This window comes from Pleurodeles waltl, chromosome 2_2 (assembly GCF_031143425.1).
Source record: "Pleurodeles waltl isolate 20211129_DDA chromosome 2_2, aPleWal1.hap1.20221129, whole genome shotgun sequence".
Classification (NCBI taxonomy): Eukaryota; Metazoa; Chordata; class Amphibia; order Caudata; family Salamandridae; genus Pleurodeles; species Pleurodeles waltl.
Window position 1 is genome coordinate 1,170,820,729 of NC_090439.1, and position 20,645 is coordinate 1,170,841,373.

General features: G+C 45.2%; 1 protein-coding gene across 2 annotated transcripts in view; it reads left to right on the plus strand.

Annotated features, from left to right (window-relative positions):
* Positions 1–20,645, plus strand: part of PARP10 (poly(ADP-ribose) polymerase family member 10) — a 227,371-nt gene that overhangs the window by 108,597 nt on the left and 98,129 nt on the right. For both annotated transcript variants that reach the window (XM_069221161.1, XM_069221160.1), the window contains exon 5: positions 5,497–6,359. In XM_069221161.1, the coding sequence (XP_069077262.1) occupies positions 5,497–6,359 (863 nt within the window). The remainder of the gene's footprint in view (positions 1–5,496; positions 6,360–20,645) is intronic.

Genomic DNA, 20,645 nt, shown 5'->3' on the forward strand with positions numbered 1-20,645 from the left:
TGGATCCTGCCCCCCTCGGGGGTAGATGGGCGTAAAAAAATTGGCCAATCTGCCCCCAAGGGGGGCAGAAATGGGCAACACCTCTGTGCCCCCTTTAGGGGGCGACCCTTCCCAAAGGGGGCACCCCCAGCACAACACAAAACAAAAAAATAAAATCCCTGCCGTATTGGTGGTTTCTGCCCTCCTTGGGGGCAGATGGGCCTACAAAAATAGGGGCAGAGCTGGCCAATACGAACTTCCCCACTTTAGGGGGGCGACCGTTGCCCAAGGGGTGCCCCCAAACACACACCACACACACACACATACCACACAATCCCTGGCGCCTAGTGTGCTTCCACCCGCCGGGGGCCAGATCGTCAAAAAAATGGCTGGTTTGCCATCGGGGGGCCGAAACTGAAGAAAAAAAATAGCCCCCCAGGGGAGCGACCCTTGCCCAAGGGGTTGCCCCCAAAATAAACAATAAATACAAAATCCCTGGTGTCTAGTGGATTTTGCCCCCCCGCCCCCCCCCAGCCCAAAAATTGCAATCTGCCCGGGGGGGGGGGGGGGGGGGGGTTATACTAAAAAAATAGCCCCCCAGTGGGGGCGACCCTTGCACCCCCGAGGAGTCGCCCGCCCAAAAAAACTTTACAATAAAAATAAAACCCTGGTGTCTAGTCGATTTCGCCCCCCCCTCCCCCCCTTCATATCAGCTGAAAAAAAGGCGATCTGCCCTTATGGGGGGGTGAAACACTAAAAAAACACAATAAAAACAAATTCCCTGGTGTCTAGTGGATTTCGCCGCCCCCCCCCCCCCCCCCCCCCCCCCCCCCCCCCCCCCCCCCCCCCCCCCCGGGGAGGGCAGATCTGCCGAAAAATCGAAAATACTAAAAAAAAATTGCCCAAGGGGTCGCCCCCAAATTACACAGCCAAATTAAAATCCCTGGTGTCTAGTGGTTTCTGCCCCCAGGGGGGGGGGGGGGGCAAATACTAAAACAAATTGCCCCCGGGGGGGGGAGGGGGGACGAACCTTGCCCAAGGGGTCGCCCACAAAATACACAGCCAAAATTAAAATCCCTGGTGTCTAGTGGTTTTTGCCGAAAAAAATCGGCGGATCTGCCCCCGGGGGTCGCCCCCAAAAGAAACCTAATAGGCAAAATCCCTGGGGTCTAGTGGAGATTCCTGCTCCACGATCACGTGCCCTGCCCTCGATCGTGGAGCAGGAATCTTGTGAAAACAGGCACAGGGGGAAAGGAAAAACCCTTTCCTTTCCCCCATGTCTGTTTTCACCACCTCCCAAAAACGGAAAGGACTCACCTTCTGGGTCCTTTCCTCCTCGCGCGCTGGAAGCAAATGGCTTCCAGCACGCCTGGCAACACTAGATGACGTCGGCGCGCTGTGCGCGCGCTGACGTCATCGGATTGCCAGGGGGGGGGGAGGGTCGGGGGTGGAATGGGGAAGGTCTTCCCCTTCCATCCCGCCTTCGGGGGGGAGGAGGGTGCACGGGGGGGCGCGCTAGCACTCCCCCAAGTTCCCCTGTTCCTTGGACGAGGTGAACTCGTCCAAGCACAGGGGAACTGTAGCCTTGGACGAGGTCACCTCGTCCAAGGCACAGAACAGGTTAAAGCTGTTCGAACTTGTATATGTGGTCATAGTGGTCTAAGAAAAAGTAAGCACTACTGCAGTGGTTACCAATATGAGGCTACATATAATGCTCAAAAAAATGGTCCCTGATCAGATGCAAATATTTGCAGAAGGTTGAAAGCTACATTGATGATTCTTTGCTTTTTTTAAAAAAAATGTTCACCAAAAAATGCAACTAGGGAAAAACCTTTTGCTAAACTAGTGTCATTTTGCGTACCATTTCTTGGAAGTGTCATTTAGTAAAATGTGTTGATGCATGCTAGTATTTCCACAAAATATTTATAAAGGAGAATCAGTGTAACTAGTTACAACAAGATTATCCGAAACATGAAAATAAACAAGCTTTGGCAAAGACAATAGGTCTGGGATTGATAGTCAGTCTTTTGGTTTTGTCAATGCGCGTCTTGTTTTGACATGGTTTTTGTAAAACATTGTTGTGGGAGCTGCAGGGCCCTCACTATTATAGCGATCATCGGCAAAAAGCAGAAATATGTTTTGGTCTCAAAGAGCACACAGTAGTTCCTGGCAAGGAACAAAACTACTTTGTGTGTTGCTATGCTCCTTGTGAAGGAGCTGAATGCTGTCACTCACAGTAAAGCCGGTTAATAGATAGAACATGATAGAATTTTATTAAAAACAAAAGATCTTGGTTAACACCTAACTTAATAAGGGGTGCAATTGTTAAACATAGTCACAAAAGTGCACCCATGGTATATGTCTGTGGTTACAGCTTTTAGGAATTCACAAAAATGTAGAGTCTAAGAAATCGCAGTGCTAGAAAATATTTGTAAACTACATTTTAGCAGGAGCAAACATACGTGTGAAGATATGCACATGTGAAAATCGGTTGAGTGTTTACAAGTACACGTTCCCACCAACCACTTTTTCCCAACCCTGGAAGAAGTTCACTTCTGCCACTGTCAGGAGTAAACTTCCAACCTTTCTCAGCATGGGAAAAAAATTAGAGAAGAGCTTGTGAAAATCCTCAGAGCATGCAAGTTAGTAGGTTTGCACAGACTCAAAAGGGCACTCAAGCCCTGGAACTATTGTTTACTGCCACCTTCAGCCCCACTACGTAGAACTGCGGAAAGGTGGCACAAGAAGGGAATTCAAACCTTACTAAAATATGAGCCTTGGCATAATCGGAGAGGCTAGTATCAGAGCTCCTACAAAATGAGATTGCTGCCAAATGTTGTCTTGCACTACAATACACCAAAGGGACAAGTGGATTTCTTTTTTACAGGACAAGTAAGTTTATGAAGCAGCCTGTCCCACGGACAAGTAGATAGTTTATTAAGTTCCACATCCCTAGTGGATTACTTGTCCTGTTTCTCAAATTGTGTTGAAGAAAACAGTGTCATTGGGTTTGATGAGGATAAGGAGGACTGCATGGTTGCAGCTGTAGTCTTAATACAGATGTGTGAATTTACGGAACAGAATTGGTGCAAGGATATCGAAGATGATCCGACTGTGGGCATAGTCGTGAAGTATGTGGAGTCAGGTTGGCCAAAATAAAGAAACCTTGATTTTGATTTAAAGAAGTTTGTAAAAGTAGCAGAGGAGGTTTCAGTGAAAGATGGCCTTTTAATTAGAGCAAGCAAGTTGGTCCCACCCATCTCTTTAAGGAGTGCCATTATAGTCCGAGCTCATGAGGGGTCATCTAGGTGCCACTGTGACAAAACAGTGTCTGAGATTGCTCTTTTGGTGGCTACCGTGAAGTAACGGACTCCCACATTGTGTCCCATAGAATTACCTACTGCCCCATGGGAAAAAGTGGGTATCCATATTGTAGGGCCATTCAGTTCATTAGCCAGTACATCTAGGTTTGTCTTAGTCATGATGGACTATTACAGTAAGTGGTCCAAAGTCACATTTGTGAGTGAAGTTACATCAAACGTCACTGTTGAATGTTTAAAAAATGTGTTTTTGAAGGAAGGTCAATAAATAAATAGTATATTAGTGTCAGATAATGGGTTTAAATGTGTGTATCTAGTGAGGTGGACCTTTTCTTGAAACTAGTGACTTTATTCATCTCAGAAGCTCTCTGTCATCCTCACATCAATGGACTGGTTGAGCGGATGAATAGTGTTGAGAAGGCATATCCAGTGGGCAGAGGCCAACAACTGTGTTATAGTGAATGCAGTCAAAATTATGTTATGATTTTATTGCACTACCCCACATGCATCTACTGGTGTTTCACCTTTTGTGTTATGGGGACAGAGAGCTACTGCATTCTTATGTTCAGCGTTGATTAACAAGTTGGTTAAGCATGGTAAATGGACAGATGTAAGTGTTCGAATGAGAGTCGAAAAGGCATAAGAGAAACAAAAAAATATTTTGATGAGCGAAATGAGGTTAAAGCTCTCAACTTCAAGGTTGGTGATGTAGTGCGAGTGAGGCAACATGTACATGTGAAGAAAGTGGGGACCAAGTCTCATCCACTTGTCAAGGTTTTGGAGGTAAAAGGTAACAGTGTATGAGTTGAAGATGGTCAGTGGTAGAATTCTTGTCAGGTCGTTATGGTGAGGAAAGCTGAAGAAACCATGGTTATGGATGGTGATGATGGTGATGATGGTGATGATGGTGTGGTTGTAGAGGTGGAAAAGGAAGGAAAGGGTGATGGTGGTCATAAAACGCAGTCAAGTCCTAGCAACCGGAAAAGGAATTTACCCTAAAGTTTCAGAGAAAAGAATTTGCTGCAGGATAGGTATTCCTGTTAAATGTTATCTTTGTGAAAGTTTGTTGAAAATGTTATTTGTGTATTTCTTTTTTAAGAATCTGTTGTTTTTATTTGATTTACTATAGAAATTGGTTGTTATCCTATATTAAATCTAGATCAAATTAATTTGTTTGATGATAAGTATATAGTTCACATTGTTTTCTTTGCATAAAAGGGAAAATCCCTGTAGTAACTATATGTAGACCTTATAGGTGTAAGTGGGAGTAGAATGTTTTCTATGCAGGAGGCTGGAACTCTAGCATTATTGGGTCAGGTTGTATGTTCCGTCTAGGAATGTTTATTTTTAAAGCGGTTGTCAGTTGTTGCCTGTCTTTTCTTTCTGTCCATGTTTTCCTCTGCTTCTGGAGTCAGACATTTGGACTAAAGATTTTGTAGATGACCAGTCAGGGACCTTTGCAAGTCAGCATTGCTTGGGTGAACAGCAGTAACATAGGAAGGATAGTTGACTCTGCCCACACAGAGGGAATGGCTGGCACCCCCCACGCCCACTAGGCAGAACAGATTTTGGGAAGTGGGACCTGGGATGGAATAAGTGCACGTCCATTTGTCCGCTCTGGACAAAGCCAGCCTTCCCAAAGAACAACCACCCGCTTGTGCACCAGATGGTGGATGACAAAGCTTTTTAAACTCTGCTTCAAAGATTATTTGTTGCCACATGATTCCTTCTTTCTCTGGTACAGCTACAACTCGTCTGAATATTGGCTTTCAATCTGTTGTCTTTGAAAAGGCAAGATGGGCGAATGTGAATAAAAACAAGATAGAAACCCCTCTTAGCAGATGACAAATGAGGATGGAAAGAATGTGAGATGTTGTAGTTCCTTCCTGCAAATTGCTTGTACTGGAAATAACATAACGTGTAATCGGTAATCTCATCATGACTATCTTCCTCTGGCTTTAACTTGCTTCTCCCCTCTTATTCCCTCCTGGCCTATTATCTTCTTTCCCTTTCCTCCCCTTCCTGTATCCCTCTGATAATCTTCATCTTGTCCCTCCCTTTGCTCCTGCCCTTCTCTCTTGCTCTTCATCTCTTTGCCCTCCTTCGTCCAGTCTTCCACCCTCCTTCTCCCTTCTTGTGGCCTCTTTCCCAATTCCCTTTTTACTCCTTCATTTCTTTTTATGTTTGTCTTTCTCAGTGGCAGACCGAGTGCTCCGAAAGCCACATCGGCTCCATAACTGCGTGCTCCAGGTCTCCCCATACTATGCCTTTCTCCACCCGAAGGAGTCTGCAGACGGTGAGGTCCCTGCAATGGAAGAGGAGAGTGAGCCTGTTGCAGAATCCACCACATCTCTCTTCATCGATGTTATGGAGCCCTGGAAATTGGACCTTCTGCGTCACAGCTCGGAGCTGGCAGAGCTGGGTGCTACCTTCCCTGAAGTAATGGTGCAGTTGGACCAGAACGGTGTGCGCGTCTCAGGGCAGGGGGAGGAGCAGTGCCAACAGGTCCAGGGACGGATCGTGGCCCTCCTCAAGGGAGCCGCACAGTCCCACATACCCTACTGCGCTCTGATCCTTGAATTTGTCCAACGAAATGATGTCCGTTCACGACTGGAAGAAATGCTGAGGCGCACAGAGCCTTCGGCATCCTACGTGGTGGCGGAATGCCTTCTGACTGTCACGGCTTCCTCAGTGCAGGCGGTGCGGAATGCCTCTGCCATTTTGAAGAACGCCTTGTGTGAGCTTGCTGTGCCTATACCTGAAGCACGCTACCATGTTCTCCGCTCACAAGAGTGGCAGGAACTGCAAGCCTCTCTCAGCTGCTGTGCTGTGAGGACTATGGGCCAGGACTGTGTGCAGGCTGTCTGCCTTCGAGAGTACGAGCAGGAGAACCGCCAGTTACTACACAGCTTCCTGCATGAATACCGCCAACAGGACACCTTGATTACCATGGAACCGGCCATGCTGCGGTACCTGCAGCTCTACAGCCACGAGCTGCTGGCCAACATGTCCGAGGTGACCATTGAGCCACTGGAGGGGAGTGATGTCACCGGGTTCAGGGTAAGACAGAGTTTTGCTACATTCCACCCTCTGCAGAGTCTATCTCTTCTCTCCTCCTATGCATCCCTGTACATCTAGACAGATTCCATCTGTATTTTCCTTTTTATATATGTAGCAAAGCTCTTCTTAAGCACAGCCGTATAGCGCTTACCCTATTAGTACATCACTGATACGTATCCCAACTTTCATCTATCAAAAGTGAGAGACCACTTACCATATGTAACTTTACTTTCCTCTGCTGCCTTTTAGAAGGCTCAGTCCTCCAAGTGGTTTGCCTGCACTGAGTTCTCTACTACTATACCTCACTCATACATACCTGAGCTCTCCCCTGCATCTCCTGGTGTGGACTTGGCCCTCCAGTGCTTCATCCTTAGGGAGCCCTCCTCTTGTATATCTTACCGATACATACTTACACTGTCCTCTTCTGCACCTCTATACAGATCAGCCCTCCAGTGCTTCACCCCTGAGAAACCCCCTGTTCTGTACTTCACTTACATAGAGCTCACCTAGCCTCTACCATTGATTCACAACTCTCCTGTTACCTACACTCATTGTAGAGAGGCACATTCTTATCTCACCTACTTACAGTACAATCAGGCCGTCCTTAGTCCACTCGCAGGGCCGAACAAGCTTTATTTGTGTTGATTGTTACCCAGTAGTAATCAAGGAATTCTGACCCTGAACATCCTAATCGTTGGTGTCTTTATTTACGAAGGCCATACAACCAATGTTGAATAATTACTCACCAAATAGGAGAACTTCATTGAACACTGGACTGAAATCTCCTTTGCACCTGAGAAATTTCAAATAGCTGATGAAAGAAATGCCCCCAAAAAAGACGTTCCGAGTGATAACATCATTAGGGAGTTAATTGTCTTCTCAAACTACAGTGACTTTCCCTCTAACTTCCACTACTCTGTAGGCTGTCTTCTATAACTGCCATACAGGAGATAAGTGTCTAAGCCTTGTGGTACTTCTGTTGCCTTTCACAATAGGAGTACAGCAGTAGAGAAATATCCAACACTGCTTGTGGATCTCCGTTAGAAATGGGGGTTTCTGGTTGGCTAAGTTATGTACCTCAGCTAGGCAGAACCCACCACTCTAGTTAAGGCAAGTGAGTTACACGCTAAAGATAACCTGTGCTCACCCTCTGGGAGCTTGGCACAGAGCAGTCGGGGTTCTCTTCAGAGGTCCTGTGTAAACCGTTTCGTGCAACATACTCACACCGGTTACGCAATAAATACACCACAAAAGAGACTCCCCACTGGATTATATAAAAATATGCATCTGTTGTAACTATCTCAATGACCAAAAACAACTTAGCTCAAAAGCATTGTGCAAAAGGTCCCAGTGCTGAACATATATCATAGATGAAAACATCAATACAATATGTACTTTGGAAGTTACTACTGTACCTGCATGCCAGCCTCCTAATGACATAACCTAATTATATTATGCACAGCGTAAGACATAAGATGTTTCATATTATCAGGCAGAGAGCACAGCAACTGAAACATGAGCATCATTATGCACCAAACTACTGCGTGTACCAGGCAAGGCCATAGTTTCATATTGCGTATATAATCCCAAGATCCAAGCTGTCATACCAGAGGCCAAGGCATAAAATGCTACATGTGAAGAGACCAACATCAAGAATCATGAGACATGGGGCCCTTGTGCTCCTAGTAAACCCTTTCTCCAGTATTGGATCTTTCATAGATTCACATGCTTGAATCATCCCCGTCGTCGAGGTGGGAGCCTCACGGTAAATTTAAATATATAAAAAGCAGTAAGTCAGTAAAAATAAAACCAGTAGGCCCAAGTAGGCCTCATAAGGTATTTTACAGTCTATCCACTTTGTTTTGTGAAAAGACCCAAACTTGAGTATCAACCAATCAGGATTCAGCCCCTCCCAAACACTCCCAACAGAGGCTGAATTCCCTCAGATTTTCTACCGCACGTCGTGTGAAGGGAGTCTCCCTGAGCTCTGCTCAGTTTTTTTCCTATTTTCTGACTGAAGATTGTTTTTTCTCTCAGGAAACTAGTTACAACTTTACTATGTCTGAAAAGGCAAAGAAGGGTCTGTTCAGAGACTGTGACAACTGTGGGAAGAAGAGACTACATATTGATGACCCCCACAAGAAGTGTATTTACTGCCTTCATCCAGACCATAAGGTGAGAGACTGCAAAATCTGTCGCACCTTTAGTCAAAAAACCCTCAAAGACCGAGAGGGTAGACTTCTCTTATGGCTGCAAAAACAAAAAGCCTTAGAGCATCCTTCATCAGACAGCGAAGAGTCACCACAAACTTCTCGCCCTCAGAAGAGAACAAGTGAGAGAGAGAGAGGTGCGGATGAACCACCAAGAAAAATACACAAAAAGACTAAACAAGTCTTAACTGAAGAGGCAGTTAAACATGGACCAAAAAAGGTTCATTCAGAACCTACTACGCCGTTACACCGAAAAAGCACCTCAAAGAAACCATCCCTGTCTCTGTCACCACAAAAAGAGTCAGAAAAACTCTTTTTGGTGAAAAAACAACCGTCGACGACCGCCCCGTCGACGGTAACAGCGACCACGGTATCGTCGACGTTCACAACACCAACCTCACCAATGATTATGACGTCGTCACCTTTGTCATCGACGACGATTATTACTGCAAAAATCTTCAAAAGAGCTTCGTCGGCAAACACATCGTCGACAGCGGAGGCTTCCTGGGTTCACAAATCATCCAGGGCACTCCCATCTACGCAAACTACGTCGGCGAAGCGACCGTCGTCGCTAAAATACCCGTCGACGAAGGGACCGTCGACTAAGGAAAAGACGCAGTCATGGACGGAAGCGTCGACGAGAGACTCGACGACAGTACAGTTGACGACAGTACCGTCGACGAGGGAGCCGTCGACGAGGGAGCCGTCGACGAGGGAGCCGTCGACGAGGGAACCGTCGACGATGGATCCGACGATTACCACAGCATTAACAGTTTACAAACCTTTGGACATTTCACCAGCTCATTCCTCATACCATCATGAGGACTCCACCAGATTCTTACCCCTTTCCCTTATTAATATAGGAGACAAGCCATCTGACATTTTGCCGATGCATACATCACCAAGTAAGGTGCTGCCATACCCACCGCAACATCTTTTAGACGATGAGGATGATGACGTTCAAGGCATGTTTGGGGCAGCTAGTAGCCCGTCCCAACTAAATCTCAAATGTCAAGAGTTTGATGAAGAAGAGGATCAACATTACCAGCATAGTTATGCTTCAACATTTTATCCACAGACAAACCAACCATCGCCTCTAGCTATGCCTAGCACATTAGTGACAGATTTACAACATATGTTGAAGGACTACTATAAAAGGTTCCCACCGTCAACTCAGTCCACGCCACCTAGACCTCAGAGTTACCAGCAAGCTCAAACTACTAATGTTTCCGAAACGCCTCAGGCTAGTAGACCTGTAACTAGCCAAGCTCCGGAAGCTTACCTCTCGTCGGACGACGAAAGGGAAGAGGGCGAGTTAGCAGATTCAGCTGCTAGTGAATGGGACGACTATCTCGTTCCCACACCATCTCCACCTCCAGCAGCTCCAGTGGATTCTCCTCCAGAAGACATAGGAGGTTTCCATAATATCATAGAGAGAGCGGCGAAACGTTTTGGCCTGGAAATTGTTTCCCATGAAACTGAGTGTTTTTTGTATGACTTTAAAGAGCCATCAAAGAGATCTGTAAGAGCCATACCTATTGTGGATTTTTTGTGGCAGGAGGGTTTGAAGGCAATGAAAAACCCGGCAACAGTGCCTTCACAAATGCCAAGGCTAGAGAAAAAATACAAGGCCCCAGATGATTCTCCGGCCTGTTTAGTCTCACAACCGAAACCTGACTCGGTTATATCACAGGCGGCTCAACGACGATCCAAAAACCCCTCTACACCTATTGCGTCTCCCCCAGACAAAGAGGGAAGGAGACTAGACAATATTGGTAAGAAATTCTCCTCGGTTGCTGCAGTAACGGTCAAAGCGGCAAATTCCCTCGCCATCCTGGGAAGATACGATCGGCAGATGTGGGCAGACATGTCCGTTTTTGTAGATTCACTGCCAGAAGATCTCAAGGTGGAGGCTAAAAAGGTCTTGCAGGAGGGAGAAAGGGTTTCCGCAGAGATAATAGACAGTGCAATAGATATTTCCCTCACTGGCTTTCGACAATTAGCTGGAGCAGCAGTCCTGCGCAGACAAGGGTGGCTTAAAGCTACTTCATTCAGACCAGAAGTCCAGACTCGTGTTCTCGACATGCCCTTCGATGGAGAGAGTTTGTTTGGCAAACATGTCGATGATATGCTGCAGGCTATCAAGACGGATACCGATACGGCAAAATCCCTAGGTACCCTGCAATATAAAAAACTACCTTTTCGTGGAGCAAGGGGTAGAGGTAATTACTCCTTTCGAGGTGGATACCAACAATACAGGTCACAATATACATCTTCCTCCACAGGACCAGGACATCAGCACCATCAACAACAGCAGCATTATCGATTACCACCAGCCGCAGCTTACAAACATCCGGCTAGAGGAAGAGGAGCTGCCCGAGCAAGAGATACAGGCAGAAAGCAATGACCAGCGGATAATCTCAACACCTCCCCAATCAATATTGAAGGTCGGAGGTCGCATCAATTCTTATTTCCCCAAGTGGAAGGCTATAACATCGGACAGATGGGTACTAGATGTGGTGACCAGAGGTCATACTCTGGAATTCATCCAAACACCACCGAGTGTCCCACCATCGGGTACACCGCCTCTGAGGTTGAGCCAACTTCTCAGGGAAGTAAGGATAATGCTAACAAAAGGAGCAATAGAACCAGTCCCTTTATCTCAAAGGAACAAGGGATTCTATTCCCGGTTTTTCCTTCTCAAGAAACCCTCAGGAGACTGGCGCCCCATCCTGGACTTGAGAGCACTAAACAAGTTTCTAAAGAAACAATCGTTCAGGATGGTAACGTTGCAGGATGTCCTGCGTCTCTTAAACACGGGCGATTGGATGGCATCCCTAGACCTCCAGGATGCTTATTTTCATATCCCCATATATCGCAACCATCGCAAATTTTTAAGGTTCAGGGTAGGAAGTATGCACCTCCAATTCCGGGTTCTACCATTCGGTCTCAAATCAGCCCCCAGAATCTTCACAAAAATGCTAGCTCCAGTAGCAGCACATCTTCGCCAGGCAGGTATCCAGGTCTTCCCTTACCTGGACGACTGGCTTATAAAGGCACCCTCAAAATTCCAAGTAACAAATCATATTTCCTATTGCCTTCATTTGTTACACAGCCTGGGGTTTGTAGTCAACTACCAGAAATCTCAGATATACCCCAAACAAGAATTGAGTTTCTTGGGAGCAATTTTGGACACAGTACGCAGCAAAGCGTACCCATCACACGAGAGGAAACAAAAGTTAACCTCGTTGGCAAACAACCTATCCAGAAAAAAGTTCGTTTCAGTCCGCATCTACAAATCATTGCTCGGAATGATATCATCGTGCATTCCGCTAGTCCCAGATTGCAGACTCCATATGCGACCCCTGCAAGAGCAATTGGACATACAATGGACACAGGTCCTCGGCTCCTTCGAAGACAAGATTTGCATAACGCCTCTAATGAAGAACACTATGAGGTGGTGGGCGACTCCAACCAATTTCTCAAAAGGGCTGTCTTTTCTTCTTCAAACACCAAGTTACATAGTAACAACGGATGCCTCTCTCGAAGGATGGGGTGCACATTGCCAGGACCTGCAAATCAGCGGAATCTGGAATCAGCAAGAGAGCCAACTCCACATCAATTATCTAGAACTCAAAGCAATACACTTAGCTCTAAAAGCTTTCTTGCCAAAGATACAATGTTCAAGCGTCTTAATCCGGACGGACAACATGACCAGCATGTTTTATCTAAACAAGCAAGGAGGCACAAGGTCCCTACAACTCTCGCAGCTAGCCCAACAAATTTGGACATGGGCCATCAAACACAATATTTCACTAAAAGCGGAACATGTGCCAGGACAGATCAATGTTCTAGCGGACACCTTGAGCAGGACAGTAATTCCTTATCACGAGTGGGAGCTAGACCAGAAAACTCTCAATGGCCTGTTTCTATTATGGGGCAAACCGAACTTAGACCTATTTGCCACTCTCGAGAACAAGAAATGCCAGTTCTACGCAAGTTGGCTTCCCCAAAAAGATTCGTGGGGGAATGCGTTTTCGATGAGATGGTCAGGAGTTTATGCCTACGCTTTTCCTCCGATCCCGCTCATTCCGAGAGTCATCAGAAAAATGAAGACGGAGGGGTGTCGACTTCTACTCATAGCTCCCAGATGGCCCAGACAAATATGGTATACGGAGCTCCTCATGCTCTCCGAACGACCACATCTACCACTCAGACAGAGTCAGACTCTTTTAACGATGCACCAGGGACAAGTCACACACCCACATCCGTCGTCTCTTCATTTGTCGGCTTAGCTCCTGAACACAATGAATACTTAAATCTCAAAATCTCCCCAGAGTGTAGAGACATCTTAGCAAAAGCTAGAGCTGACACTACCAACAAAACCTATAGACTTAAATGGAAACGGTTTTGTGTTTGGTGTGCAGCGGAAAATATACATCCTTTATCTTCTACTCCGGAACAGATACTTCCATATCTCCTGCTCCTGGCAAAATCAGGACTTGCATATTCTTCCATACGGGTACATCTGGCGGCAATCTCCAGATACCGCAGATCACCAGATAAACTCTCTTTGTGTTCCACAAGAATTGTCAAACAATTTATGAAAGGCCTTTTTCGGGTCTTCCCGCCAATTAGGAAACCCCCGCCTCTATGGTCATTGAATGTTGTGTTGATGCAACTCATGAAAGCTCCTTTTGAGCCGATCCACAAAGCTGACCTAAAATTCCTCGCATGGAAAACAGCGTTACTGTTAGCTCTTACTTCGGCAAAAAGAGTCAGTGACATTCAGGCGTTCACCATCAAACAGCCGTTCCTCCAGTTTACAAACTCAGGTGTCATCCTGCGGACAAATCCTAAATTCATTCCGAAAGTTCCCTCAACATTTCATTTAAATGAACCAGTCATCTTAAAAACCTTTTTTCCAAATCCGCAAACAGTGGCGGAAAAAACATTACATTCTCTCGATATTAAAAGATGTTTAAAGTTTTATCTACAGAAAACTCAGGCCATCCGCCAGTCGGATCAATTATTTGTAGCGTTCGGCGGAACAAAGAAGGGACACGCGGTGTCCAAACAGACTTTAGCAAGATGGATTGGCCTGGCGATTCAATTCTGCCATTCAAAAGCAGGAAAGCCGCTCCACACCAAGGTGAGAGCCCACTCTACAAGATCGGTAGCCACTTCAGCGGCACTCTTTGCAGGTGTACCACTACATAGCATCTGTAGAGCAGCAACATGGTCCAGCCAACACACATTTACAAGACATTACTGTCTAGAGGAGACAAACCAGGTCGATACAGCAGTGGGACAAGCAGTGCTGAGGCATCTATTTCGTTAAGGTGAGCCTCTTACACATCCCACCACCACACTCGAGGTATGGTCATTAATGGTTCATTTTCTTCTACTGTTTAACGTGTCGTATTCTCCATAATAATAGCATAAACTGTGTCAGGATTTCTGGCCACACACATTTTATTGCTTTTATATTCGTATGTTTGTGAATATAAATATAATTATATGTAAGTGCATATTTAAAACTGAACTAATGTGAATCACATCACGTATAGAATTACGATGGAATTACAGTCAATGTAATTCAGTAAGTAAGAAAACATTACTGCTCGTTACTCGGATTCAAGCATGTGAATCTATGAAAGATCCAATACTGGAGAAGAAAATTAGTTACTTACCTGTAACTGCAGTTCTCCAGTATTGGTATCTTTCATAGATTCACATGCGACCCACCCTCCTCCCCTCAGAGGCTCCCCTATTATACAGATATTAAACTTCACACTCCTAATAGAATATCTGAGGGAATTCAGCCTCTGTTGGGAGTGTTTGGGAGGGGCTGAATCCTGATTGGTTGATACTCAAGTTTGGGTCTTTTCACAAAACAAAGTGGATAGACTGTAAAATACCTTATGAGGCCTACTTGGGCCTACTGGTTTTATTTTTACTGACTTACTGCTTTTTATATATTTAAATTTACCGTGAGGCTCCCACCTCGACGACGGGGATGATTCAAGCATGTGAATCTATGAAAGATACCAATACTGGAGAACTGCAGTTACAGGTAAGTAACTAATTTTCTTTCTGCATATTACGCAGGGTGCAGAAGCAGCTGCGCACCTACTATAGGAAATGTTGTAATTGCCCGGTCTGACTAAAATGAGGGCATTTGAAAAGTAAGGTGCTGGTGCACTTGGTGCTAATTTATAGGAATACAATAATTCTCCAGTGAAAGGCACCCATGACCACAGGGGACCTCCACCAAGGTTTTACCCCACACAGCATTGATGATAAATTGCAAGTTCAAATGGTAGTGTTTCTCCTGGACATGTCAGACCAGGGGTCCATAGCCACAGTGAAGAGTGTTGGGGATGAGAGACAGCTCTGTTGCGTCCTTCTAGTGGCATCGAATGGGGCGGTGAGTGAGCCATTGGCTTGTATACAGGCCACTGGTTTAGAGTGGAAGTGCATTATAAAGGAGATGAATCCCTGCAGCAGCCCCAATTTTTGAAGAGTGGCGCATAAGGGCATTCCAGCAAATCAAAGGCCTTCCCTGAATCAAGACGAGGAGGGGGACCGCTGCCAGGGCGTCCGGAGAGAATGTTGAGTACTGAGAACAATGTCTGCAAATTAAAGTAGGTGGAGTGATGCAGGATGAACCCAGATTGTAAAGGTGATATAATTGTTTCCAGCAAAAGTGGAAACGCAATGATTTTTGGCCAGGATTTTATTGTCAAAATTAAGCAATGATAGGGGTCTCTACGGTATAGTGTTGAGGGTCCTCACTGGGCTTCACAAGCAGTATAATGACTGCCTCACACAGAGCAGGGGGCAGGGCCCCAGTGTTCAGGGATTCAGCATACATAGCCAGTAGGCGTGGTGTGAGTAGGGAGTCAATAGCATTGATCACCTGTTATTCAGAAATTGGCTCACTGAAGAGCTGCTGTTGAGCACACGACAGCCAGACCACAGCCACCTCAGAGAGGTGATCATTCAGGTCTGTCTTGCTCTCAGGAGAGTGGATGGTGTACATGACCTTTCTATCTTTCTTTATTTCAGTTAACAGTCAGGGATAATGAAGGCAGCTTTAGAACATATTTTAAAGTGATTTATTTTTATATTTACTTTTGAAACTATGTTTTACTAAGGGTAAAAAAAAATCCAGCTTCAATTTTTTTTTTTTTTTTGTTGGGTACCAGCTAGAACATTGAAGTGCTGGTTTGAAAAATAAACCAGCTGAGTGGCAACACTAGAGGCATGTCTGGATGAGATCAGTTGGGTTGTCAGGAGATGTGCAAGCTTCCCTAATGGACATGCCCTTTCATGGGTCCAGGTTGTTTGGAGAGAAAGCTAATTCAGCATTAGAAAGACTTAAGGAATGTCTCACCAAAACACTGTCTTTGGGACTACTGTCTCGAGGCAAGCAATTTTGCCAGCAGTACAGAAACGTCAAGGGCTGTTCGACGGAGCTAGCTTATAGACACCTCCAACTTTCTTCTGAGTGCGTGACAACAACCATGGCCATTTATTTCAACAGGCTCAGTAAACGTCTAACTCCTTCTCCCCTGTTGCAGCAGCTTCTAAGCCACAGGCACATACTCAGCTGGTAGGATATGACATTTCGTCCCTGGCTGGAGGTGCAGCACATCAGAGAGAAGTCTTTCCAATCACCTATTGGGGCTTTTCTCTGCCTTTTGTTAACTCTATGCTCCATCTTCCAATCCCCAACTGCACTGCACCAGAACAACAATCTGAGGATCGCTCTGAGATCTTGAGGCAGAAAGTCCATCTTCTCCAGATTGAGGATGCCATTGAGCAGGTGCTGAACCCTGAGAGCTTCCAGGAGTGCTACTTCCTGCTACTGGAAAAGGGCAGTAGCCTCAGCTCTATACTGGACCTCTGGCCATTGAATATCTTTCTGCGGAAGGAGAAATGCAAAATGCTCACTCTGTTTCAGATTTTTTTTCTGCTGTGTACCATGGAGAAACTATGGTGCTCCTGGGCTCACAGTAATATTTCTACATACCCGTCCTACAGTTTTACAGGCGTTACCTATGCCTCGCAGTGGGTTTGGAACTCTTCCAATCCGCCATGCTCCCTTTTGGTCTAAGTTTAGTCCCTCAGAGGTTCATAACTGTGATTCTGGTGGTCGCTATCCACCTTCGGTGGAATCAAGGATACTTGGGTTTGCATGCTTCGACAACAGATTGCTCAAGGCTGGCTTATTGCACACAGTCATAGACCACCTCCGGATAACTGCCAAACTCCTGCCATCTATAGGCTTTACCGTCAATGAGCTGAAGTCCATCCTGAGCCCTGCGCAGAGGATTTGCTTCACTGGGGCTGTCTTGAACATGGTGACTTTCTGTGCCTTTCCACAGCTGATTAGAGGCCTATGGTCTGCAACAGAGAGCCAGCTCTGCATATTTCTTCTGGAGCTTTGGGCGATCAGTCTGGCTCTTAAAAACGTCCTCCCATCTGTCTGCAGGTCATCATGGACAATACGACTACCATTTGCTATTGCAGCAAGCATTGACCGTGTCTGGAGGCGTTATGTCTCTGGAGGTGGTTGGACCAGCAGAACATCTTTCTGTCAGCTAACCATCTTGCAGGGTCTCTGAATGCCTGAGCAAATAAGCTGAGCAGACATTCACTGGCAGACCCCAAGTGGTGCATCAACCCTGAGGTGGGGGAGGGGGAAACATCACCCTTCCCTAGCAAGATTTGTTTGTCACTGTCAAACGTGGAGCGTCCACACTTTTGCGTGTTGGAGTTTCCCCTTGGGCACTCGCTAGGAGACACATTCCTGCTGAAAAGGGACACAGGTCTCCATGTACATATTTTCACCACTACCTTTCCTCCTTTCCTGCCTCACGTCTGATGAAAATCGAGATTGACCAGGCCCAGCTCTTGTTAATGGACTGGCCATGGGCTAGGAGATTTGCACGGTACCCAGGATGCTTGAGCATTTACCTGCCAGTCTAGCTATTACTCTGGCAGGACCTCCTGTTTCAGCAATTGAGCAGGGTCCTGCACATATCCCTCCGTAACCTACACATACCTGAATGGAGGTTAAGCAGTTGCAGTTCGATGTATTTCATTTGCCTATGGTGGAAATTGATTTCACTCTGTTAATATATAATGTTTTTCTGGCTCACTGTGGCCTTGCAGTGGGCACAGTAAAATGTTATTTATCAGCTCTTTTTGCCACTTTTGCATTTGCTGTTCAACTCTCTCAATTCAAATCACTGGTCGTGATTCGTTTCATAAAATGTCAGGTTCACGTTTCAATGTTTGTCGATGCCACAATGGGGTTTAAATCTGCCCTGAACGTTTCTCCCGGGCACACGGTTTGAGCCAGTGCACAGCTGCTCATTGTAGTTTAATACTCTCTTCCTCATTGTTCTCATTTCTGCTTTTCACATGAGTGGGAGGAACTTACGGTGCAACCGCCCTAAAAACATCCTTTTCCCATCTTTGCCAATAAGCCAAGGCTGCTGTTTGCCGTTGTCACTTGTGTTTATTTTTCATCAGATATGGTGCCAGCGCAGAGGTGCTAATGCTGTAAGCTCGTACATACCTATGCACTTGCATCACGGCGTAATTCAGCTCCATTCAACCACCCGGAAGCGATTCTAGTCCAGGCAACAACCTCCTAACCCTCAGCTGGCAGGATAGCAAGTATAACCCCCGTAACTGTGATGGATACTTCTTTTAGCTGGCCCTGCAACAGACTGGTTTGGGGAACACTGGTTCTAGCGCCAAGCTCCGGCAGGCTCTGTAGCAAGCCCTGGAGAGCCCAGACGCAGCCTCTCGAGCACAGGTGCAGCTACTAAGGTGACATTGGAGACAGGTGCTGGTGACTCCAGAATCTGTTCAGAGAACGGGACCTGAAGCGTTTTTGTAGGCTGGCCTGTAAATTCAATCAAGTAGATTTTTCTTGTCCCTTAGGTAAGCACAGGATTGAGCCAACATAGCGGTTTGAGTCTGAAACACAGACAGGTGGAGACCCACGCATTTCCCACTCTTACTCGAAGGTAATACGTATCTGATAATAATCCATCCTGCCAGGGATACTTTTTATTTAGGTTTGGCCACTGAAATACCTTTTCACGAACGATACGTACAAAAGAACTACACATTGTTTTAAAAAAAAGGTTTATGAAAATGCTAAAGCTTAGTTTAAGCGCGTAGTATATGAATAAATGTAATCGCAGAGTAAGGAAGATAAAGACAATACATGTAAATAGAACGAAACTGGCAACAGACTACTGTACTAACTATCGTGATGGAAACGATCCTTCTCTAGCCCTAGCTAATAGTTAGATTAGCACCAAAATGTTGCCATAAAATGGGAGTTTCCTAAGTAGCCTGAACACAATTACATGTTCATAGTTTACTCAGTATTTTTGATTCTGCATCCTGGTCTGGGAAGCAAGCCCTATCTTTGTTTATAATATATTGCTGTTCTCGACCTTGACGCAGGGTGTTACCGGATTGACGCTCCTTCTGAAATAGCTGAAGCATCGCTCTCCCATAGCGGCTCTTTCTCAGACTGTATATACTGTTTCTCAGCGTTATTTATTCCTTAAAGGCAGATAAAAATAAAAATTGTGTTGCTGGATAACAGTGCAACGTTGTGGAGCCAGCTATTTTTGGGCCTTCCAAGATCCACAAACCAAAAAGCCAACGGTAAACTCTCCTTAAACCCCCAAATTGCAGCTGTAATCTCCAGCTTCTTATTTATGAAAAATAAATAAAAAGGTTGCCCAAGTTCTGACACAGGGTGCACTTACAGTGACAGCAGGCTTACTCTGCACTAGACTGAGCTAACTCATTCATTTGTGGTTGCCCATCTCGCTTATACACGGACTGCAGGTTATTCAAAATCAGCAGTTCGTCTCATCTACAGCCATCCACTTGGCTCACATCGGCCCTGCCTTAAAAACTTTATATTGGTTACCCATAGGGTACTGGGTAAAGTTTAAAGTTTGCTGCCTTACTTTTAAGGCTATGAAGGGCATTGGCCCACAAAGAGATTGAATAAATACACCCCTAGTCGAGAACTTCGCTCTTCATCTGCAAACCTTTTGAGTGTTGCTAAATTCAGTAACAACTTGTCTCGGTTCTAACTCCTGCTTCATGGAACATCTTGCGTTCATACATTCGCTCAGACCCCGATGGGATAATTTGTAAGAAAAATCTGAAGCCCTGGTTCAGTAAGAAAGACTATTACTGAGCAGTTTTATTGTCTGATCGTGCCCTAGTGCCAAGAAACCGCTGGTGTATGTGCGCAGAATAAAAAAGGTTTAATATAACCCATCATTCAAACCTCAGCAAAATAAACTGTTTTAATACCTTTTGCAAAAAAGTAATACATTGATATATCCTCATGCTGTAACCTCTCCTTTAGGAGTAAATATCTCTTTAGTTCACGTAGTTAAAAAAAAAAACCCAAAAAACACATAATAAAGCTTGCTAAAATATTTAGTTGTTAGTATCCAAGGCAAAAATCTCAAATACTTCCTCATTTCTGTCCTGGCTCATAAGTGTTTATAGCCTGCCACAAGTTCTTGCCAAAATGATTCAAACCTTGTCATCACGTTACCAACATAGTTAATAAGTCACATTTTCAAGCTGACTTTACATTATATTAAGGCTGTCATTATCAATGTCCACGATTGGAGATTTGTTTTTAATTCACTAGCTGTTGCACGTTCCACTCACCCATGGTCTAATTTTTGTGAAATCAGTTGTCGGAGATTATAGAAAAATAGACCATATATGTTAGTGAATGGTACATAAGTAATCTCTTGAACAAAGTATTCCTCTTTCAGAAGTCAGTCTTCGAAAATTACCCTCATGTTGAATACAAGTAGCTTTTTTAATAGTTGTCAAACTAGATATAGACTTTAGAGTTTGCTGTTCCTTTAGGTGACACAGTATTCAGTTTCACAGTGCAGCACATTTCAGTTTCAGGGTCTTTCCCCCCCCCCCTCATATTCTAGACCTATTAGAGCTTTAATTGTCTCCAAAACCTAGAATTTTAATATTGTTATTTATT